The following is a 19562-nucleotide window of genomic DNA, read 5'->3' as shown; positions in this document are numbered from 1 at the left end:
CTTGGCTGGGGTGGGATATCTGGCTATACTTGTGTTTTGAGACTCTTAAATGAGGCTTTACGGCTCTGCCTAGGATTTCACTGCATTGATCGCTTTAATCGGCAGCCGGCAGTGTTATCTTTGGCTGGTCTCCCTGAGACCAGCGATCTGTTTATCTTACCAGTCCTGTCTCTCACCAGTCCTGCGACTCCGTCTCTCACCAGCCCAACAGTCCTGCGACTCAGTCTCTCTCACCAGCCCAACAGTCCTGCGACTCCGTCTCTCTCACCAGCCCAACAGTCCTGCGACTCCGTCTCTCTCACCAGCCCAACAGTCCTGCGACTCCGTCTCTCTCACCAGCCCAACAGTCCTGCGACTCCGTCTCTCACCAGCCCAACAGTCCTGCGACTCAGTCTCTCTCACCAGCCCAACAGTCCTGCGACTCCGTCTCTCTCACCAGCCCAACAGTCCTGCGACCCCGTCTCTCTCACCAGCCCAACAGTCCTGCGACCCCGTCTCTCTCACCAGCCCAACAGTCCTGCGACTCCGTCTCTCTCACCAGCCCAACAGTCCTGCGACTCCGTCTCTCTCACCAGCCCAACAGTCCTGCGACTCCGTCTCTCTCACCAGCCCAACAGTCCTGCGACTCCGTCTCTCTCACCAGCCCAACAGTCCTGCGACTCCGTCTCTCTCACCAGCCCAACAGTCCTGCGACTCCGTCTCTCTCACCAGCCCAACAGTCCTGCGACTCCGTCTCTCTCACCAGCCCAACAGTCCTGCGACTCCGTCTCTCTCACCAGCCCAACAGTCCTGCGACTCCGTCTCTCTCACCAGCCCAACAGTCCTGCGACTCCATCTCCTAACTGTTTGGCTGTTAGGTCTTTAGTTAAACATTAAATGGTGTGTAAATGCTGAAGTACACAAGGTTACTAGCCATTTCCCCTTAAATATGACAGGATCTGGGGACCCTTGGAAAAAATCCAGTGTAAAATAAAAAGACAAAACTTTTTACTTGGGCAATAGCAGGTCATGTTTTCAGTGTAACCTCTATGATACCTAATAAATGTTGTTAGAAAATTGTGAGAACAAATAAAAATAATATGAATAAAGGTGTGTAGAACCCTTTGTAGCATCAACCATGGTGCTTGTTTTTAGGTGGTGGGGAATGTTCTTCACAAGATTATCATAGAATCAAGTAGTAGATATATCTCTTTATAGATATTTATCATGTAGAGGAAGTAGAAAAAGACAAGATCAAAATAACAAAAAAAGTACACAATGTCAGGAAGTGGTAAGTGAATGTGTCATTGCTGGTAGGAACCATAAGCCTGTTTGTACTTTTAGTGTAGTTGTACATAAAGGTGATAATTTATAGGAATATCTGACTTCTCTAATGAGCCATTAGGGATGACAGGTGGTTTATACAAATGAAATTAAGCCGTACTTATCTTTGTGAAGGTTACTGTAATGATCACAAGCCTGATCCAGTAACATTTACCTTGCAACACTGCAGATTGGGAAAATTTAGGAAATTAATCCCGTACCTATAATGTAACATGTGCCTTTAGCACCAGCTTTTAACATTTTCTGGGCCTGCGGCATATTAGTGTATTGATGTAAATGAGGCATTACCAAAAGTTACCAAAATAATGTCATAGTGGTCCGGATCAGAAGGAGGGACCCCCCCCCCCCAAGCCTGCCATTGCTAAAGCATATGCCTAGAGCAATGCCTGGGGCTTAACATATTGCAGCAGTACAACAATATTGGAATGCATCGTTGAAGCAATCATCGTATCTTACATTAATAAAATTTTTTGGTTTAAAAGTTTCATTTTTCGCCTAGAAAAAATGTACTTTTTGGGTTCATTCACACGTATAGGATCAGCAGCAGATTTGCGCTAATGTAATGAAATTGCAACATACCCTAAATAATAGAACACAGCATCAAATCTGTACCTGTAAATGGATCCTTATCATGCATACAAATGAAAACACACACACTTGTTATCACTGTGGGAAACTGCCTCTTACATAGAGGTAACAATATTGAAAAGCTAGTATTACTTGCAGAGAGTAAGCCCTTATCTGGTGAAGTTAATTAAAAAAAACTTTCAAGAATGTTATAGTTCTCAAAAAGTGTCCATGCAAAAGTTTTGTTTTTTTTAATTTCCAAAATATTTCCATTAAAGCGAATGTACCATCGAGTACATCGCTTTAAGGCCCTAAAAGGCCCTTTAAGTCCCTGAGTTGTAATATAATGCAATTAGACATAGACATTTTGACTCTTTTGCCTTGTTTTCCTTTGGGGGCATTTTGTTATAGTGGCATCTAGTAAGTTAAACTTTCATGGTCGCTTTTTTCCAGTCCTGGAGAGTGCTGTGTCTGTATTGTGTGTGAATTACTGTGGGAGGTAATACCTCTTTTTAGGCTTATTTCACATGAGCGTGTTACATACCCATTGCTGGACTGACAGTTGTCCATTTGGGTCATTGGATCCTCGGTCAGGCCTGGGCCTGCATCTTTCTAATGCAGACACGAAAAAGCACAGAATTGAAATGTTATCTGAATTTCTGTTTAGAGTATGGTCTTGCTTAGAGATGAGCGAATCTACAGTAGGAATGAAGCAAAGTTTCCCAGTACTGGATCCATCATTTCCCAGCACCTGGGGAAGAGCAGCGGGGAGCGGAGAAGACTTCAAAGCCTGCAGTCCAATGAGCGGAATACAGATAGGAATGAGCGTTTCGCTTCGTTCCTACTGTAGATTCGCTCATCTCTAGCCTTGCTACAAACTGGGAAACTGTTGCTACAGAACAGAAAATGTGTGTTTTAGCTGTGTGTTTCTAAAGCTGGTTTGTGACCCTTAACATATATATTTTTTTCTGCAATGCAGGAGAAACCTTACAAAGCTGTCCTTAATATTTAGCCATATGTTGGCAGAAATAAAGGCAATATTCCCTAATGGACAGTTTCAAGGGGATACCTTCCGTATCACAAAAGCAGATGCTGCAGAGTTCTGGAGGAAGTTTTTTGGAGAGAAGTAAGTGTTATTAAATGACTGAAGTCTAAATTGGATGCTTTTCGTTATGTATTAAACATATAGCTAAATTGGATTGGTTATAAATGCAAGTAATGTCACCTGCAAAGGGGTAAACAGAATGCTGACGTGAAACTGCAATTTGTCCAAGGATCTGACGTGAGCAATTTACAACCCATTATGGTTGTGGTTCATTAAAGCTTTCTGAGGTTTTCCTGTTTATCACCCAGGACAGCGATGCCATTAGCTAATGCTTCAGAAAAGTAGTGCCTCTATGAATCCACCGCGTGAACTTTAGGTGATGTGGTTATGTGTGTGAGCCTTTGTCATGGTCTATTGGTCTTTTATCAACACCCTATACCTTAGTGTCACAGAAGTCTTGCTGTAGAGAGTTATAATTCCATAAGGCCCCGTATACTTGACAGTGCCATGACCACAGACCTGTAAGTCCTCTGGGATTCACAATTTTTCTTTCGTAGAAGCAATGCTCCATACTTTTGGTTGTGGATAATGCCACAATATGAAAACTTAGGGTCCCTTTACACACACAGACTATTTTATTTTATTTTTGAAGCCAACGCCAGGAATGGATTCGAAAAGAGGAGAAATTGTAGTCTTTTTTTATGACCTGTTATCTGTTTATAATCTGCTCCTGGCTTTGGCTACAAAAATCTGTCATATAATCTGTGTGTGTAAAGGAAAACAAAATAATACCACTGCTTGAATTTTGGGCCAGTAAATGTTTCTAGGTGTTTCTCAGGAGCCATGCTTTTTTCTGTATAATGTAGCGTGGAAGGCAGCACCCGGGGATGAGGTAATATGTGCGTGTGTTTATGCACTTTTTTGATGCATGTCTAATGTGTTTATAATGCATTTTTTTGCCTCTCGGAGTACTTGGAAGTTTCTAGCGAAGGCATGATTTGCAGAAAATGCCAAGGAAAAAACAGTTCATAAAAACAAAAGGTGTACAATAAAGAAATCTAAAAAACAAAAAAACAACATAGCTTTAGAAAACTCTTACTGATAGGCCAGTAATGTAAATGACTCCCGGAGGTCAATAATGTTTTACTATATATGATATAAATTGGGTCAGCTAAAAAGACAGAATACACTTAATTTGTTGTCTGGAAAGTTATACAGTATATATAGTACAGTATGTTCATAGCCGTGTGGAAGATATGTGGGATCTTTTCATTCCCACTGTTGTTGTATATGATTTGTGAACAGGATGCTATACACCAGGGGTGGGGAACCTTTTCCATGTCGAGGGCCGGTCGGGCATTAATAAAATCATTCGAGGGCCGCATACCGTGCGCGGCAGTTAGTAGTGTGGGTTTGCAGCACCCAGGGCAAGGCAAGGTATTGTTCGCCTAGTGCCCCTGCTATTGTAGTTAACCCCCAGCCATGTCCCCGGTAGCCTAGTTAACGCCCCCAGCCATGTCCCTGGTAGCCTAGTTAACCCCCATCAGGCATGTCCCTGGTGGACTAGTTAACCCCCATCAGTCATGTCCCTGGTAGCCTAGTTAACCCGCATCAGTCTTGTCCCTGGTGGACTAGTTAACCCCCATCAGGCATGTCCCTGGTAGCCTAGTTAACCCCCATCAGGCATATCCCTGGTAGCCTAGTTAACCCCCATCAGTCTTGTCCCTGGTAGCCTAGTTACCCCCATCAGGCATGTCCCTGGTAGCCTAGTTAACCCCCATCAGGCATGTCCCTGGTGGCCTAGTTAACCCCCATCAGGCCTGTCCCTGGTAGCCTAGTTAACCCCCATCAGGCCTGTCCCTGGTGGCCTAGTTAACCCCCATCAGGCATATCCCTGGTAGCCTAGTTAACCCCCATCAGTCTTGTCCCCGGTAGCCTAGTTAAACCCCCCATCAGGCCTGTCCCTGGTAGCCTAGTTAACCCCCATTAGTCATGTCCCTGGTGGCCTAGTTAACCCCCAACAGTCATGTCCCTGGTGGCCTAGTTAACCCCCATCAGGCCTGTCCCTGGTGGCCTAGTTAACCCCCCCAGTCATGTCCCTGGTAGCCTAGTTAACCCCCATCAGGCATGTCCCTGGTGGACCAGTTAACCCCCATCAGGCATGTCCCTGGTAGCCTAGTTAACCCACATCAGTCATGTCCCTGGTAGCCTAGTTAATCCCTCAGTCATGTCCCTGGTAGCCTAGTTAACCCCCCATCAGGCATGTCCCTGGTAGCCTAGTTAACCCCCCATCAGGCCTGTCCCTGGTGGCCTAGTTAACCCCCATTAGTCATGTCCCTGGTGGCCTAGTTAACCCCCAACAGTCATGTCCCTGGTAGCCTAGTTAACCCCCCAGTCATGTCCCTGGTAGCCTAGTTAACCCCCAACAGTCATGTCCCTGGTAGCCTAGTTAACCCCAACAGTCATGTCCCTGGTGGACCAGTTAACCCCCAACAGTCATGTCCCTGGTGGACCAGTTAACCCCAACAGTCCTTGTCCCTGGTGGCCTAGTTATCCCCCCCCAACAGTCATGTCCCTGGTGGACTAGTTATCCCCCCCCCCCCCCATCAGTCATGTCCCTTGTAGCCTAGTTATCCCCCCCCATCAGTCATGTCCCTGGTAGCCTAGTTATCCCCCCCCATCAGTCATGTCCCTGGTAGCCTAGTTATCCCCCCCCCATCAGTCATGTCCCTGGTAGCCTAGTTGTCCCCCCCCCATCAGTCATGTCTCTGGTAGCCTAGTTATTCCCCCCCCCCCCCATCAGGCATGTCCCTGGTAGCCTAGTTATCCCCCCCCATCAGTCATGTCCCTGGTAGCCTAGTTATCCCCCCCCCATCAGTCATGTCCCTGGTAGCTTAGTTATTCCCCCCCCCCCATCAGTCATGTCTCTGGTAGCCTAGTTATCCCCCCCATCAGTCATGTCCCTGGTGGCCTAGTTATCCCCCCCCATCAGTCATGTCCCTGGTAGCCTAGTTGTCCCCCCCCCCCATCAGTCATGTCCCTGGTAGCCTAGTTGTCCCCCCCCCCATCAGTCATGTCCCTGGTAGCCTATTTAACCCCCAAATAAAAAAAAAATAAACATCCCACTCACCTCACCTCCGCCCAGGTCCTCTTCTCTCCCAGGTCCTCTGTGCCGGTCTTCTCCTGCAGGCGGCGCTTTGGAGGAGGAAGGAGCCGACACAGACAGCACGGCAGCTGTCACAGAGGATGCTGTGTGCGCCGGCTCCTTCCTTCCTCCAGAGCAGCGCGTGTCACAGGGGGGCCGCGGGCCGCGGGCCGCATCGGGAGGTCTCAGGGGCCGGATGCGGCCCGCGGGCCGGAGGTTCCCCACCCCTGCTATACACCAACGCACCTACAATGACTGTGCATTACATGTTTTCCATGTAGCCAGTCATTTAGGACAGTGCATTTTTTTTTTTCTTGTAAAGCTACATGCTTTCCTTTTTCTGGAAAAAAAAGCCGGCATCCAGTAGGGGGAGGGGAAATTGATGACAAGTAGGCACTTACCTCTCCTCTTGCCGGCGGGGAGCAGTGGAAGCGGCTGAAGGACCCCTGCAGGGCTCCGGGATCTTTAGGGTATCCCCATTACAACCCTGCTGATGGACTGGCCGCTCAGCCAGTCAGTGACTGCGGCAGGACGCCGCTCCAGTGACTGACTGGCTGAGTGGCCAATTAAGCAGCCAGGACTGGCAGTTTCCCCCGAGTCCTCACAACTCTGAGGAAAATGACTTCTGGCTGGGGTCCCGCAGCCATTCACCGCAGGCACAGGGAGAGGTAAGTGCCTACTTGTCATCCGTTTCCCCCCTGCAGGCTGCTGGCTTCTAGCAATCACTGGACTTCTCCTTTTAACAGTGTTTTTCGTTTCTTTTCCTTCTACAGAACCATTGTGCCCTGGAAAGTCTTTAGACAGTGCCTTCATGAAGTTCATCAGATCACATCTGGCTTAGAAGCAATGGCTCTTAAGTCCACCATTGACTTGACATGCAATGATTACATATCTGTATTTGAGTTTGATATTTTTACACGGCTATTTCAGGTAAGCGAGGATTGTTGGACACCATAACTCTGCTCACATCCATTTCTAACCCACATTGCTCCCTTTGCAGCCAGGATTGATTTTGTTTATACAGAGTAGTAGTAGGCAAAGTAAATCCCCCTCTGCAGTTTTCATTGCTGTATACTACAGTACAGGCATTGCTTACAGTGTCTGTTTTTTGAGAAGCATTTGTATTTTGCTGGCAATGCTGAGAGAGCAACCTAGGGAATATGATTTCTTCACACCTGTTTCTGTTTCCAAATCTTCCTTTTTTGTAAAGCAACAAAATTCAAGTAATAAGTATCTGAGTCTGGGAGTCGCAGAGACAGCTGAGCTCGTAGTGCTGTGTTCTTTACAAACCTCTTGTTAATGAAGGTCAATGATATACAGTATATACTAACTGCATAAAACAGCAGGCTCGGCTGCCTTTGCCATCACAACCACTTCTGATGGTTGCAAGCAGGCTGAAAAGTGTTCGGAAGGCCCTCTCAACATAGATACGGGTCCAAGGAATGGTTCTTGTGGAGATGCCATAAATATTAAAATGGGAATACCCTTTAAAGGGAACCTGTCACCCCCCGTGCCGGGGTGACAGGCTCCCGACCCCCCGTTAGAGCCCTCTATACTCACCTAATCCCGCCGGGTCCCGCTTCTGGAGGTGGTCGGGTGATGAAGATCTCAGCCGCTGCAGCCCGGTGCGCGCGCTGAGAGATGAGTCCAACACCCATAGAGAATGACGGAGCGCTGGACTCTCCTGTCATTCTCTATGGGTGTTGGACTCATCTCTCAATGCGCGCGCCGGGCTGCAGCGGCTGAGATCTTCATCACCCGACCACCTCCAGAAGCGGGACCCGGCGGGATTAGGTAAGTATAGAGGGCTCTAACGGGGGGTCGGGAGCCTGTCAACCAGGCACGGGGGGTGACAGGTTCCCTTTAAGCGAGTTAAATATGAGCTGGGGTATTCTGATGAATGTGGTGTTTTTTTGTTTTTTTTTTAAATTACTTTTGATATACTTTCTTTGTAATAACTTTTTAACATAAGTGAAAAAAAAAAAAAATATATATATATATATATATTATATATAAATAAATATATATATATATATATAATTTATTTATTTTTTAATTACATACATTTTTACTTTTAATTGGCAGCAGTATGGGGCAATACGACCCCTCTGCTGCCACCAATGGCTGTGTTGGGAACTGCAGGCTGGGTTACAGATGGCTAGATATGCTGCATGCAGAGATAGCGATACTGAGCTTCCACTAAAGTCTATTAATATTAGCATTAGAAAAGACATTAGACTTGGAGAAGCAGCCTGTGTCACTAGTGCTACAGCCACAACACAGTGAAGCAGAGCGAGCGTGGATAGCTGTTGGTCACTACTCGCTCTGCTTCACTATCTATCCTGCAGCTGCTGTGCAAGTGACAATGGCTGCTTCTCCAAGTATAATGTTTATTCTACTGCTAATGTGCATTAAAATAGAAATTAATTGGTATCACTAACGTTACATGCAGCAGTGATATCAATTTGTAACTGTGTCAGGACTAGGGCTTTTGCAGCCCTGCAGTTCCCTGCAAAAGCTTTAGGGGTCTTGTCTGTCCCTAATGCTGCCAGTCAATAAAAATAAAAATGTAAAAATCAAAATTTTTATTCATTGAAATGCCCCTTTTAAAATAATACCATTATTCGTCATATGTTTCCATTCATGAGAAGCAGAATAACATGGGTTAGTAATATTGAAACGTGTAGAATCGGACAGAAAGTGGCTTTTGGTTTCCATTTGATTCTCTTATGTACTGATTACTACAGATTTCCCTTTGTCACAGTGGTTCTTATAGCCTTACAAATTTAGATGGATTTATTTAAAACTGTCTCCTGACATAATGTAAGAATTTATACTGTATTTATCAATCTATCAAGGTGCCTATGTAAGTACCAAGCAGTGTTACTGTGCTGGGCGCACTATGCCAACATTGTCAGAAAGTGACAGAAAGTCTAACCTTCTTTTGGCTTTATTAGGATTGTCAGATGAGCATGTAATATGGATTTCTTATTGATTTGACAGTCCATAATGGTGCTTAAGGTGGCTGTAAAAATAGAATTCTTGTTCAGTCAATGTAATACAGACCTTTTTGTGTGGCCCCTATTCACATGTTTTTTAGCCTTTCACTTTTATTATTGTTATATTTATTTATAGTTCCAGGCACATCCATGTTAATAATATGTTGGTCTATAACCAGTATAATCTGTATTCCCATTTAATAAACGTCATCTTTGTATGACTGGAACAGATTTTCTGCAACGTGTAAACTAACCCTAAGCTGGAATCTATGCCAAGAAGTGACAAGACACATCTATTTTTCTGCATGCTGATCTAAAAATCTGCATTGGAGTGTTTGTTGTAGTTTCCCATTGAATCTTTAGAGAAAACGAAGGGACAGGCCTAGGTAGGACCTGACAGGTCGACGCTCGCTTGCTCCTAAATATCGGCCCCTGTAATGGAGAAATAGTAAGAGAAGCACCATAATTCGTTTAAACCATTCATATTCTAGAATTGGGACTAGACTATTTATCCGTCCCAGAGTACTGGTTTAGTTGGTGCTTTTAGCTGTCTTCTCTGCATTGGAGATAAGAATAATCCACTTTTGAGGCCATCGTGACAGAAGCTTGCTCAGTGCTTTTCTGCTAAATCCGCATGCTACTTGCTTGTTCCTCTTAAACACATCTTGACCAGCATTTCCAGTACACTTATTTAAAGGAGCATCCTTTATTCATTGCACTTCTACCCTTTTTATAAGATGCCAAGGCTGAATGATTCAAAAATGGTTTCCTTCTAGACCTTATACCAGTGTGTTGGATAGGTTTTTTAAACATGCTTTGTGTGGTCGAGCTGACACTTTCATATTTGTTATCATTTTGTTTACTTCCAAGAATGTTTAAAGTTAGAATGATACGTGCCCTATTTTGCTCAGATAAAGTGCATACAGAGCTCAGTTATTGTACGCATTGTACCCACAAGCTCCAGTGATATTTTGACAATCTAATATACATAGCACCCCCCCACCACCACCACCACCATATCTCAGAGCCAGGAACCAGTTACTACAGCAAGTTCTTAGAAAATGAGGGAGAGCCATGCTGCCCTCTACTGGTGACGGCTAGTACAACATGGATTGGGCATACTTGGGGTCTTTTCTGTATGAAAAAGCATATTCCAATGTACTGTTCGGTGAACCTTTGTTTTATTACTGCAGTTAGTGCCAGGCATATGTCTAACTTAACCTGTTGCAGACAGTCCAGCCGAACACCCAAGATTTTTTTGGGTACAATGCAATTTAAAGGAACGACATTGGTGTCCTATCTCTAATGTGCAGTCTTTGTCTATGGCAAACAAGATGCATAAGGAAGATACCGAAAAGCTGATTAAGGGTGCGTTCACACGTACAGGATCCGCAGCAGATTTGATGCTGTGTTCAGTTATTCAGATGAAATCCCCTGCGGATCCGGTACGTGTAAACGTACCCTAAAAGCTGATTAAAGTGAGATTTGTAGAACTTGGTGCCCCTGGTAATAAAACAAGGCTCAGCAGATGGACAGTATTCAGCTTCTTACTACTGTTTGCCATGTACATAGGTAAAGTAAAGCAGTAATGCATGTGTAGACTGTGGCAGATAACAACTAAAAGGCAGAGAATGTTTATTTTATTTTTGGTGTGTGTATGTGTGTTTTAGCGCTATGATCTGCAGTGTAGATGTTTTTTTTCATTTTGTTGTTGGCAAAAGATCTTTTAGGTCAAACAACAGATACGCTCCCATTCATAAGAATTCCAGATCAGGTCACAGAGCAGGGCAGAAATTGATCTGTCATTTGTTCTTTCATCTTCTTTGTTGTTCGGGAAGACCTCATTTACAGATCAACTGTACAACAAGACATTCAGTAAATGGCAAGCTGAAATTTCTAATGTATGGTCAGCTTTATTATTGTGTGACTAAAATAATGGAGCATACAGTGTAGAGGCTCTCATATGGAGTTTATCTCTCCCTCCGTTTTAATATAAAAATGTTCAATATCTCCTTTATAGATTCTAATATTGTATATAAGTAATGTTTTGCCATTGATGTTCCTTGTTCCTCTTCCACTCAGCCCTGGGGCTCCATACTAAGGAACTGGAACTTTTTAGCAGTGACTCATCCTGGCTACATGGCTTTTTTAACCTATGATGAAGTCAAGGCACGTTTACAGAAGTACAGCACTAAGCCAGGAAGGTACGTCACACGTTTTTCTGCCTCCCATTGTTTACATTTGTTTACATGTATATATGTATATCTTGTGCATTGATCTCTATTCTTTTATTTTTTTTGTCCCTTTCAGTTACATTTTTAGATTAAGTTGCACAAGACTGGGACAGTGGGCTATTGGCTATGTGACCAGTGATGGGAATATCCTACAGACAATACCTCATAACAAACCCCTTTTTCAAGCCCTGATTGATGGCAGTCGAGAAGGATTGTAAGTACATGTGTGAAATGCATATGACTATAATTTGTTAATTTGTATAGCTATGTATCTAGGAGATTTAAATTACAGTTACATAGTAGGAAATGCTTAAAGCGACTCTGTTCCCACAATCTGCGCACCCCAAACCACTTGTACCTTCGGATAGCTGCTTTTACTCAAAGATCTGTCCTGGGGTCCGTTCAGCAGGTGATACAGTTATTGTCCTGAAAAACAACTTTAAAACTTGCAGCCCTGTGTCTAAGTGGCATGGCCTATATTGTGTATGCATTAGGCTGGTACAACCTCTCTGTCCCTCCTCCCCGCCCTACTCATCATTAGGAATGCTCCAGGCAGATTTTCTGCTATTCATCACCTGTGAGAAACACGGCACATGGACTGGATCGTTAAAGCACCTGTGTAGTGTTCACTGCAGAGGAATAGGAAAAATCCTGCCAGTGCCATTCCTAATGATGAAGAGGGTGGGGAGAAGGGACAGAGAGGTTGTGCCAGCCTAATGCACAGACACTCTAGGCCACGCCAGTTTGACACAGGGCTGCAAGTTTAAAATATGTTTTTCAGGTCAAAACTGCATCACCTGCCGAAGGACAGATCATGGATTAAAAGCCACTATCCGAAGGTACAAGCAGTTTTGGGGGATTGTACTTGCAGATTGTCGCTTTAAATTACAAATTCAGCTCTGCTTTATCTGAAGTCACCATTACATTTTTCATTTATGTCTGCAGAAATATCCAAGGCAGTGCTAGAGCCTTAGGTCAATGGTTTTAATGACAAGGGATCCGTAGCTGATTTCGCTGCGAATCCGCAGCGTAAAATCTGCTGCGGATTCGTTGTCTGTAAAGCTACCTTGAATGTACACACTTTTACACAGAGGATAAAAATGTATATGATAAATGTATGGCACACACCAAAAAAAAAAACACAAACTATGATTCTGTAGTATACAGCAAAAAAAAACAAAAAAAACAGAAACCAGTGAAACATACACAAACGGTAATATTCTCTTGCCAGATGCTGCTTAGTCTGGCACACAAGTGGTTAAGTGAGGAGGCATCACATCCATGTTTAACCCTTTAGATGCCATACTGAACGATGTGGCCCCCAGAGGGTGAAAGGGGTTGTCCAGCAAAAAAAAAATTTCTTTCAAATTAACTGGTGTCAGAAAGTTTTATATAGATTTGTAATTTACTTCTATTTAAAAATCTCAAGTCTTCCCATACTTATAAGCTACTATATATCCTGCAGAAAGTGGTATTTTATTTTCAGTCCGACACAGTGCTCTCTGCTGACATCTCTGGCCGAGAAAGGAAATGTCCAGAGCAGGAGAGGTTATCTGTGGGGATTTGCTACTGCTCTGGACAATTGACATGGACAGAGGTGTCAGCAGAGAGCACTGTTTCTGAATGTAATAAACATCATTTCCTGCAGGGACATATAGCAGAAATACTTATCAGTATTTTTAAAAGGAAGTACATTTCAAATCTATGTAGCTTTCTGATACCAGTTGATTTAAAAGAAAACAATTTTCGCTGGACAACCCCTTTAAATGAGGATGCATTGCATCCACACTTAATGCCCTGCAGTGGGACAGATTGTCTCACACTGTACCCTTACCAGCATAGAAGGGGGTTAGGTGCCCCTTTTCCTTGCTCGGATGGGTGCAGTGCAGGGGTGGGGTTGGTTGGGTTTAGGGGGGGAATGTCCATACTCTCCTCCAACGTCTTTTCAGTTTACCAGAGCCACTCTGAGCACAGTTAAGTTAACCCTCCCTCATAACAGCACATTCTTGCCCACAGTCGGTTAATTTAACCCCTTGGCACCAGACTATCACCCCCCTGGATCCCCTCCCACCCGCATACAGACCACAGTCTAGCCTACATGGGGTTAAGTTAACCCCCTGGGGACCAGACTGTGCCTTGTTCCTCCCAAAAAAGCACCACTAAAAATGGCGTACACATAAGCACTGGTGTTTCTTAGTGGAGCTGAAGACTTCCATTGAAGTCTATGGGAGAAAAATTTTATAGTTTGCCGGAAAAATGCCACATCCTCAAACTGCCACAGAGCCATTTGTGTAAGGCACATCATATCATAAACTTCCATTGACTTCCAGCCAACATCTGGCGCTGCCGTCTTTATTAGCATTTGTTCCAGGATTTCAAGGCAGTGGGAAGCCTTTTCCAACCTTTTCCATACTTACAGATCCGGTTAATTTTATAGATTTTTAAATCACCTGTCAAGAGTCACTGATGTTATGAATAAGCTGAAGGATAATGACATATTCCACTCTCTGTGCCGTCGTTTATTGTAGATCAGATCCACCTGGAGTACTATTCATCCTGTCGCAGCAAGTCACAAGTCACCAGCATTGTTAATAGACTGTGTGGGTGGAGTAAAGGTTTTATTTGGTTCTTTTTTCCTCTAGACACGGCAATTTAGAATCATATGTTTTTGGACGCTCTATAAAGAATCTCTTTTTCTTTTTTTCTTTTTGGATTGAAACTGTGTTGAAAGTAGAAGCTAAAATGGTTTATCATAAAAATAATCCTTCCATTTCCTAGTTGGGAGATGTCCCTATCATGTACAGTGTAGCAGAAATATCAAAGATTTTATCACAATGCGAAATAAATTGTACTTGGCGTTTGAAGTGACAGACGTGTTTTGCCAACTAGGATTGCTTCACCTGCTAAATAGTGTGCTGAATGGGTAACTGATGCTGTATTTTACTTTTTTTTTTTTTTTATTGTCTGTAGATTTGCAATCTTAAATTTGATCTGTAGTGTTAGGTACACTTATTATGAATGTACCAGCCCTCTTCAGATGGCAGACATTACACAGCTTCAAATATGCAAAAGAACACTGCAGCGACACAATCACATGTCTCGACGTAAGTGAACTAGCCAGACCTTCCTCCGGGAAGAAACAACCAAGCCAAGGAATGGAGACATTGGGCAATGTTCTAGAATACACTGACGTCGAAACACGTGATGGTGTCTCTGCAGTGTTTTGGTTGATCTCCCTGAGGTCAACCAGCGTCCTTTTGCATGCCCTTACTAGGCAATGCTCCCACTAGCCATGATCCTACTCCACACTGATGAGGGGCAAATACCCCGAAACAGCTATCTGTGGATGGATACCTTGCTTGGGTGGTTTCCTTGATTGGAGACATTCCTTGGCTTGGTTGTTCCTTCCTGGAGGAAGGTCTGACTAGTTCACTGATGTCGAGACATGTGATGTCTCTGGAGTGTTCTTTTGGATATTTAATTTCCCAGGGGGCAATGTTCTAGAATACACTGACATCAAGACACGTGTTGGTGTCTCTGTGATGTTTTGGTTGATCTCCCTGAGGTCAACCAGCGTCCTATTGCATTACACAGCTTTTAGGCCTGGCAACAACCAGCATGGGAGACTAGATCAGAATCCCCGGTTCGGTCTTTTACTGCCACTATGGTCACTTTCATTTTTATAGATGTAGAATTAACAAAAAGGGTAATTTTGACAATTTTACCTTTTTTTTTTTCTTCTTTACTGTGTTCAAGGGTGCGTCATGAATGACATGTTAATTTTATTAAGCAAGGTAGTATAATTATGATGATCCCGAATGCATAAACACAGAAAGGCTATGTTCCCACACAGTATTTGTACTCAGTATTTTGCAACCAAAACCAGGAGTAGATTGAAAACACAGAAAGGCTATGTTCACACCCTGTTGGAATTTAGTAGATGGCCGTTATTTATTTATTGTCTGTTATTTACCATTAAATGGCGGCCATCCATTCAATTTCAACAGTGTGTGAACATAGCCTTTCTGTGTTTTTTTTTTTTTTTTTTTAATCCACTTCTGGTTTTGGTTGCAAAATACTGACCAGAATAAAGTCAGGGTGTGTTCACACATACAGGATCCGTGGCGGATTTGATGCTGTGTTCAGTCACATTTAGTTACATCCTGTACATGTGAGTGCACCCTCAAATACTGTGTGGGAACATAGCTTTAAAAGGAATCTTTGTGCATAGCATTTTGAGAGCTATAATTTGTATTTCTTTGTTTTTGCTGACCACGTTGTGTGAATTAATTGGTGTTTTTCATGTAAAAAACAAACAAACAATTGCGCAATCAACACAGCCCCCTTGCAGGTTAAAAATGTGTAGCTCCACCGCTAAAATGGTACTCATTATGTGGGACTTTGCCATTTTCCACACTTTTTTTTGTGCAAATCCACACAAGCTCCGAGAAGTTTTAAAGTTTCCCCAACAGACATACAAGCAGTAAAATACACAAATTCATCAAGCTGCCTATGACCTTTGATGAAAAGGGGTAAGGCCGCATTCACACATTCCGTGTTCTGCACGGAACACGGACATGGAATGCCTGTAAGGGACTAACCAACCCCCATTCTCCCCCCCCCCCCCCCCCGCCGCCTTATCTGTGATAACATACAGGGGAACTGTATGCATATGTGCCGTGCTGTAATGACAGGGCCACGCAACGGTTTCATTACAGTGCAGTGCATATGCACACAGTTCCCCAGCTGCCACCATCTTATCACAGATGCTGCACGGGTGGCGGGGGAAGGGGGGGCTGAGTCCGTTACACAGAATGTGTGAATGTGGCCTAAGGCTTCACATGTACTTGCTAGCATTAGCTGTTTTTAGTGATACTATATTGAGATGTATATGACATTATTTATCAGATTTTATTACATTTTACAGATGTAGAATTAACAAAAATATTTTTGCAATTTTTGGTGTTTGTGTTCACTGTGTGGGATAAATTCTAAAATAGTTTTATAGCCTGGATTGTTGTGTACACAGCAATACCAAATATATGTGTGTGTATTGTGGACTGTGGCTGGTAAAGTACTGGAGGGTCAACCAGGCTGCTAAGCTGGGTGAGGTGGTAAAGTACAGGAATGCCTTGTTGTGCGGCAGAGCTATTCTGCTGAGTTGTTTTTAGTAGTATTTGGCACAGTTTTAGTAAAATCGCAGGTATTCTGTCTCCCCTCCAGTACAGGTTTTGTCCCTAGGAGGAATTCTTATAGTTTTCTGTCAAAAAAGCTGCAGGGAATGCTAACTGGGGCACATAGCCTGGGAGCCACAAGGGCCTACTGTGTATAGTTTGTATTACTGTGATATGCTGATCATTTGGATTTAGGTGAGAAAACCTTTTCCATTATGATAAAGGCGTTATCACCATGCAGGTGTTATTTTGTCCTTTCCATGTGTGGTGTTCCACCACGGGTGTTTCTCCTGTACACCATTTCCAAAAGCCTCTTACTACAGGTTAAGTGGTGATGTAACACACTTAATGCAACAAAGTTTCACCACCAGATGTCAGTATTTTATGTATGCTCTTACGTATTGCACAGCTGAAGTTAGCAATGGGTTACTGTTGTTGTTGTTGTTGTTGTACCATGTGTTCTGTGTTAACCTATAGGAGATGCTATTTCTTCCTCTACCTATCCCTGTTCTCCACACACACATGCAAACCCTGAGAAAGTAGTTAGTTAGCTTAGTGAGTTGGTCAGAGACACACATGTGGTCAGATGAAACTAGAGACACTTAGGGGGAGATTTATCAAACGGTGTAACATTTAGACTGGTGCAAACGGCCCCACTGCAACCAATCACAGCTCAGCTTCCAGCTCTGGTGAAAGAAAAGAGGAGCTCTAATTGGTTACTGTGGCAAGTTTGCACCAGTCTAAATTTACACCCTTTGATAAATCTCCCCCTTAGTTCTTTCAGTACTTGTCTAATTTCTACTATGCAGTGCTAAATACTACAATGGGAGAAGAGTCTGGGAACAGCCTACCCACTCCTAGAACCACTCTACAAAGTGTAGGGCAGTATCCTGATATACAAAATGGACTAGCCTGCATAGGACAAAGCAACCAGGGGGTCTACATGTCTTGTCTCGCAGTGCAAGTACCTGTGAAGACTCAGACACTTAGCTTCACCCAGGTAACCAAGGCTGGGGCTTGTATCACCCTATTAGGACGGGTAACTCAACACTGTAGGGCAGAAGGTGGTTAGACTATAGTCTATACACATGTACAAGTAAACTGCTCACTTTCAAGTATTCTCTCAAGTTCCAGCAGAGTACATTGCTACATTGGGTTAGGACTCCCTTGACAAACTCCTCTCTGGTGAACTTATCAATGCAAAAAGACCTGGACGTCCATGGGAGACAACAGTGGTGGATGATGGCAAAATAATTTCCTGGAGAGAAACCTCTTCACAACAGCCAACCAATTGACCAACAAGGCGTATCAATATCAAAATCTACCATAAGGAGAAGACTGCATAAAGAAAATACAGAGGGTGCACAGTGCAAGCCACTCATAAGCCTATAGAGTAAGGAGGCTGGATTGGACTTTGCTAAAAACATTTAAAAAGCTAACACAGATCTGGAAGAACATTCTCTGGACAGATGAAATCAAGATAATTCTCTAGCAGAATTATGGAAAGAAAAAAAGCATGGCAAAGACGTGGTACCACTCATGATCCAAAGCTACCACAACATCTGCTAGACATGGTCGAGGTAGTGTGGTGGGTTGGGCATGCATGGCTGCCAGTGGCACCGAGTCACTAGTGTTTATCAATGATGTGACGCAAGACAGAAGCAGCTGGGCTATTCAGAGACATACTGTGTGCTCGAACACTGTGTGCCAAATGAAGCCAAACTGGTTGATGTTTCATAATACAGATGGACCATGACAAAGAACATAAAGCCAAAGCCACCCAGGAGTTTATTAAAGCAAAGAAGTGGATTATTTTCAAATGGCCAAGTCGGTCACCTGATCGCAACCCAACTGAGCAGCATTTTACTTGTAAAGGTATGATCATACTTAGCATATTCAGCGGAATCCCACCTGCCTCAACATCAAACAATGTGTCTATGGAAGAGGCTCGTGCACCTCCGCTCAGAGAATTGACATGTCAATTCTTTGAGCGGAGGAGAATGGAAGCGCGCAAGCCCTCCCATAAACACATTGTTTGACTCTGAGGCAGGTGGGATTCTGCTAAATTTCCTCAGTGTGAACATACCCTTAAAGACTAAACTTCAGACAGTAAGGCCTCATACACACAGCAACTAAGAACTGCTGCAGTAAAGGCCTGGCAAGACATTAAAAAGGAGGAAACACAGGGCCTGGTGATATTCAAGGGTTCAAGACTTCAGGCAGTCACCGCCAACAAAGGCTTTTCAACCAAGTATTAGAAATATTATTTCATTTACAATTATTTAATTTGTCCAATTACTTTTAAGCCCCTGAAATGAAGGGATTGTGTTTAAAAAATGCTTTAGTTCAGTGGGTTAAACAAAATGATTCCATAAAAATGTGAGGAACTAAAGCTGAAAGTCTGAACTTTAACTGCATCTGAATTGTTTTGTTCAAAATTCAATATGGTAATTTACAGAACAAAAACTAGAAACGATTTGTCTCTTTCCAAATATTAATGGACAACTAGTCACCCTAGTGGCCAGAGGTGTCATTGCAACTGGGATCAGAAGGAGGAAGCAGAGACACATGAAGACTTGAAGCCCTAGGACCAGCATGGAGGCGAGCAGGAATGGGACCAGAATGATGTTGCTGCTGATGTGCAATATTGTCCCCCGGCATAACATCTATGTAGACCCGTGTTCTAATATTCCAGAATTTACAAACATTTAAAATGATGACTTGTTGCATAAAGTACGTCTTTAGCAGTGAAAGGATTAAAGATTTGGAATGCAGAATCTTCTAATAGACATAATGTGGCTTATTTACTAATGTGTTTCTGTCATCAAATTGACACGTTTAACCAGTTGATTTCTTGTTTTACCATATTTACTTATGTTAAGTGGCACAAAAATCTGTAAAAAACCAACATACCCGTCATTTTGTGTTTTTAAAAACCGAAAAGTGTGTGTGTCCTTTTTAAAATCTGCCATAACCCACATATTCTTTAAACAAGCTGTCATTTTTGGACAGAATTTCCATTTTCAAAATCAGTGTGCTGGGATGGCCGGGTTTTAATTTTGTCATGTAAAAAAA

The 19562-nt window shown here is 43.3% G+C and overlaps 1 protein-coding gene across 1 annotated transcript in view; it reads left to right on the top strand.

The window, feature by feature from the left end:
• The first annotated feature begins 518 nt into the window (after window positions 1–518).
• Window positions 519–19562, top strand: part of LOC138780819 (E3 ubiquitin-protein ligase CBL-B-like) — a 59399-nt gene continuing 40355 nt past the window's right edge. The window contains exons 1-5 of the mRNA XM_069956737.1: window positions 519–879; window positions 2870–3016; window positions 6854–7010; window positions 11162–11283; window positions 11390–11527. Of these exons, the coding sequence (XP_069812838.1) occupies window positions 2907–3016; window positions 6854–7010; window positions 11162–11283; window positions 11390–11527 (527 nt within the window). The 5' untranslated portion in view covers window positions 519–879; window positions 2870–2906. The remainder of the gene's footprint in view (window positions 880–2869; window positions 3017–6853; window positions 7011–11161; window positions 11284–11389; window positions 11528–19562) is intronic.

This window comes from Dendropsophus ebraccatus, unplaced genomic scaffold (assembly GCF_027789765.1).
Source record: "Dendropsophus ebraccatus isolate aDenEbr1 unplaced genomic scaffold, aDenEbr1.pat pat_scaffold_869_ctg1, whole genome shotgun sequence".
In the NCBI taxonomy this organism is placed as follows: Eukaryota; Metazoa; Chordata; class Amphibia; order Anura; family Hylidae; genus Dendropsophus; species Dendropsophus ebraccatus.
This window is presented reverse-complemented; position numbering and strand designations above follow the sequence as displayed.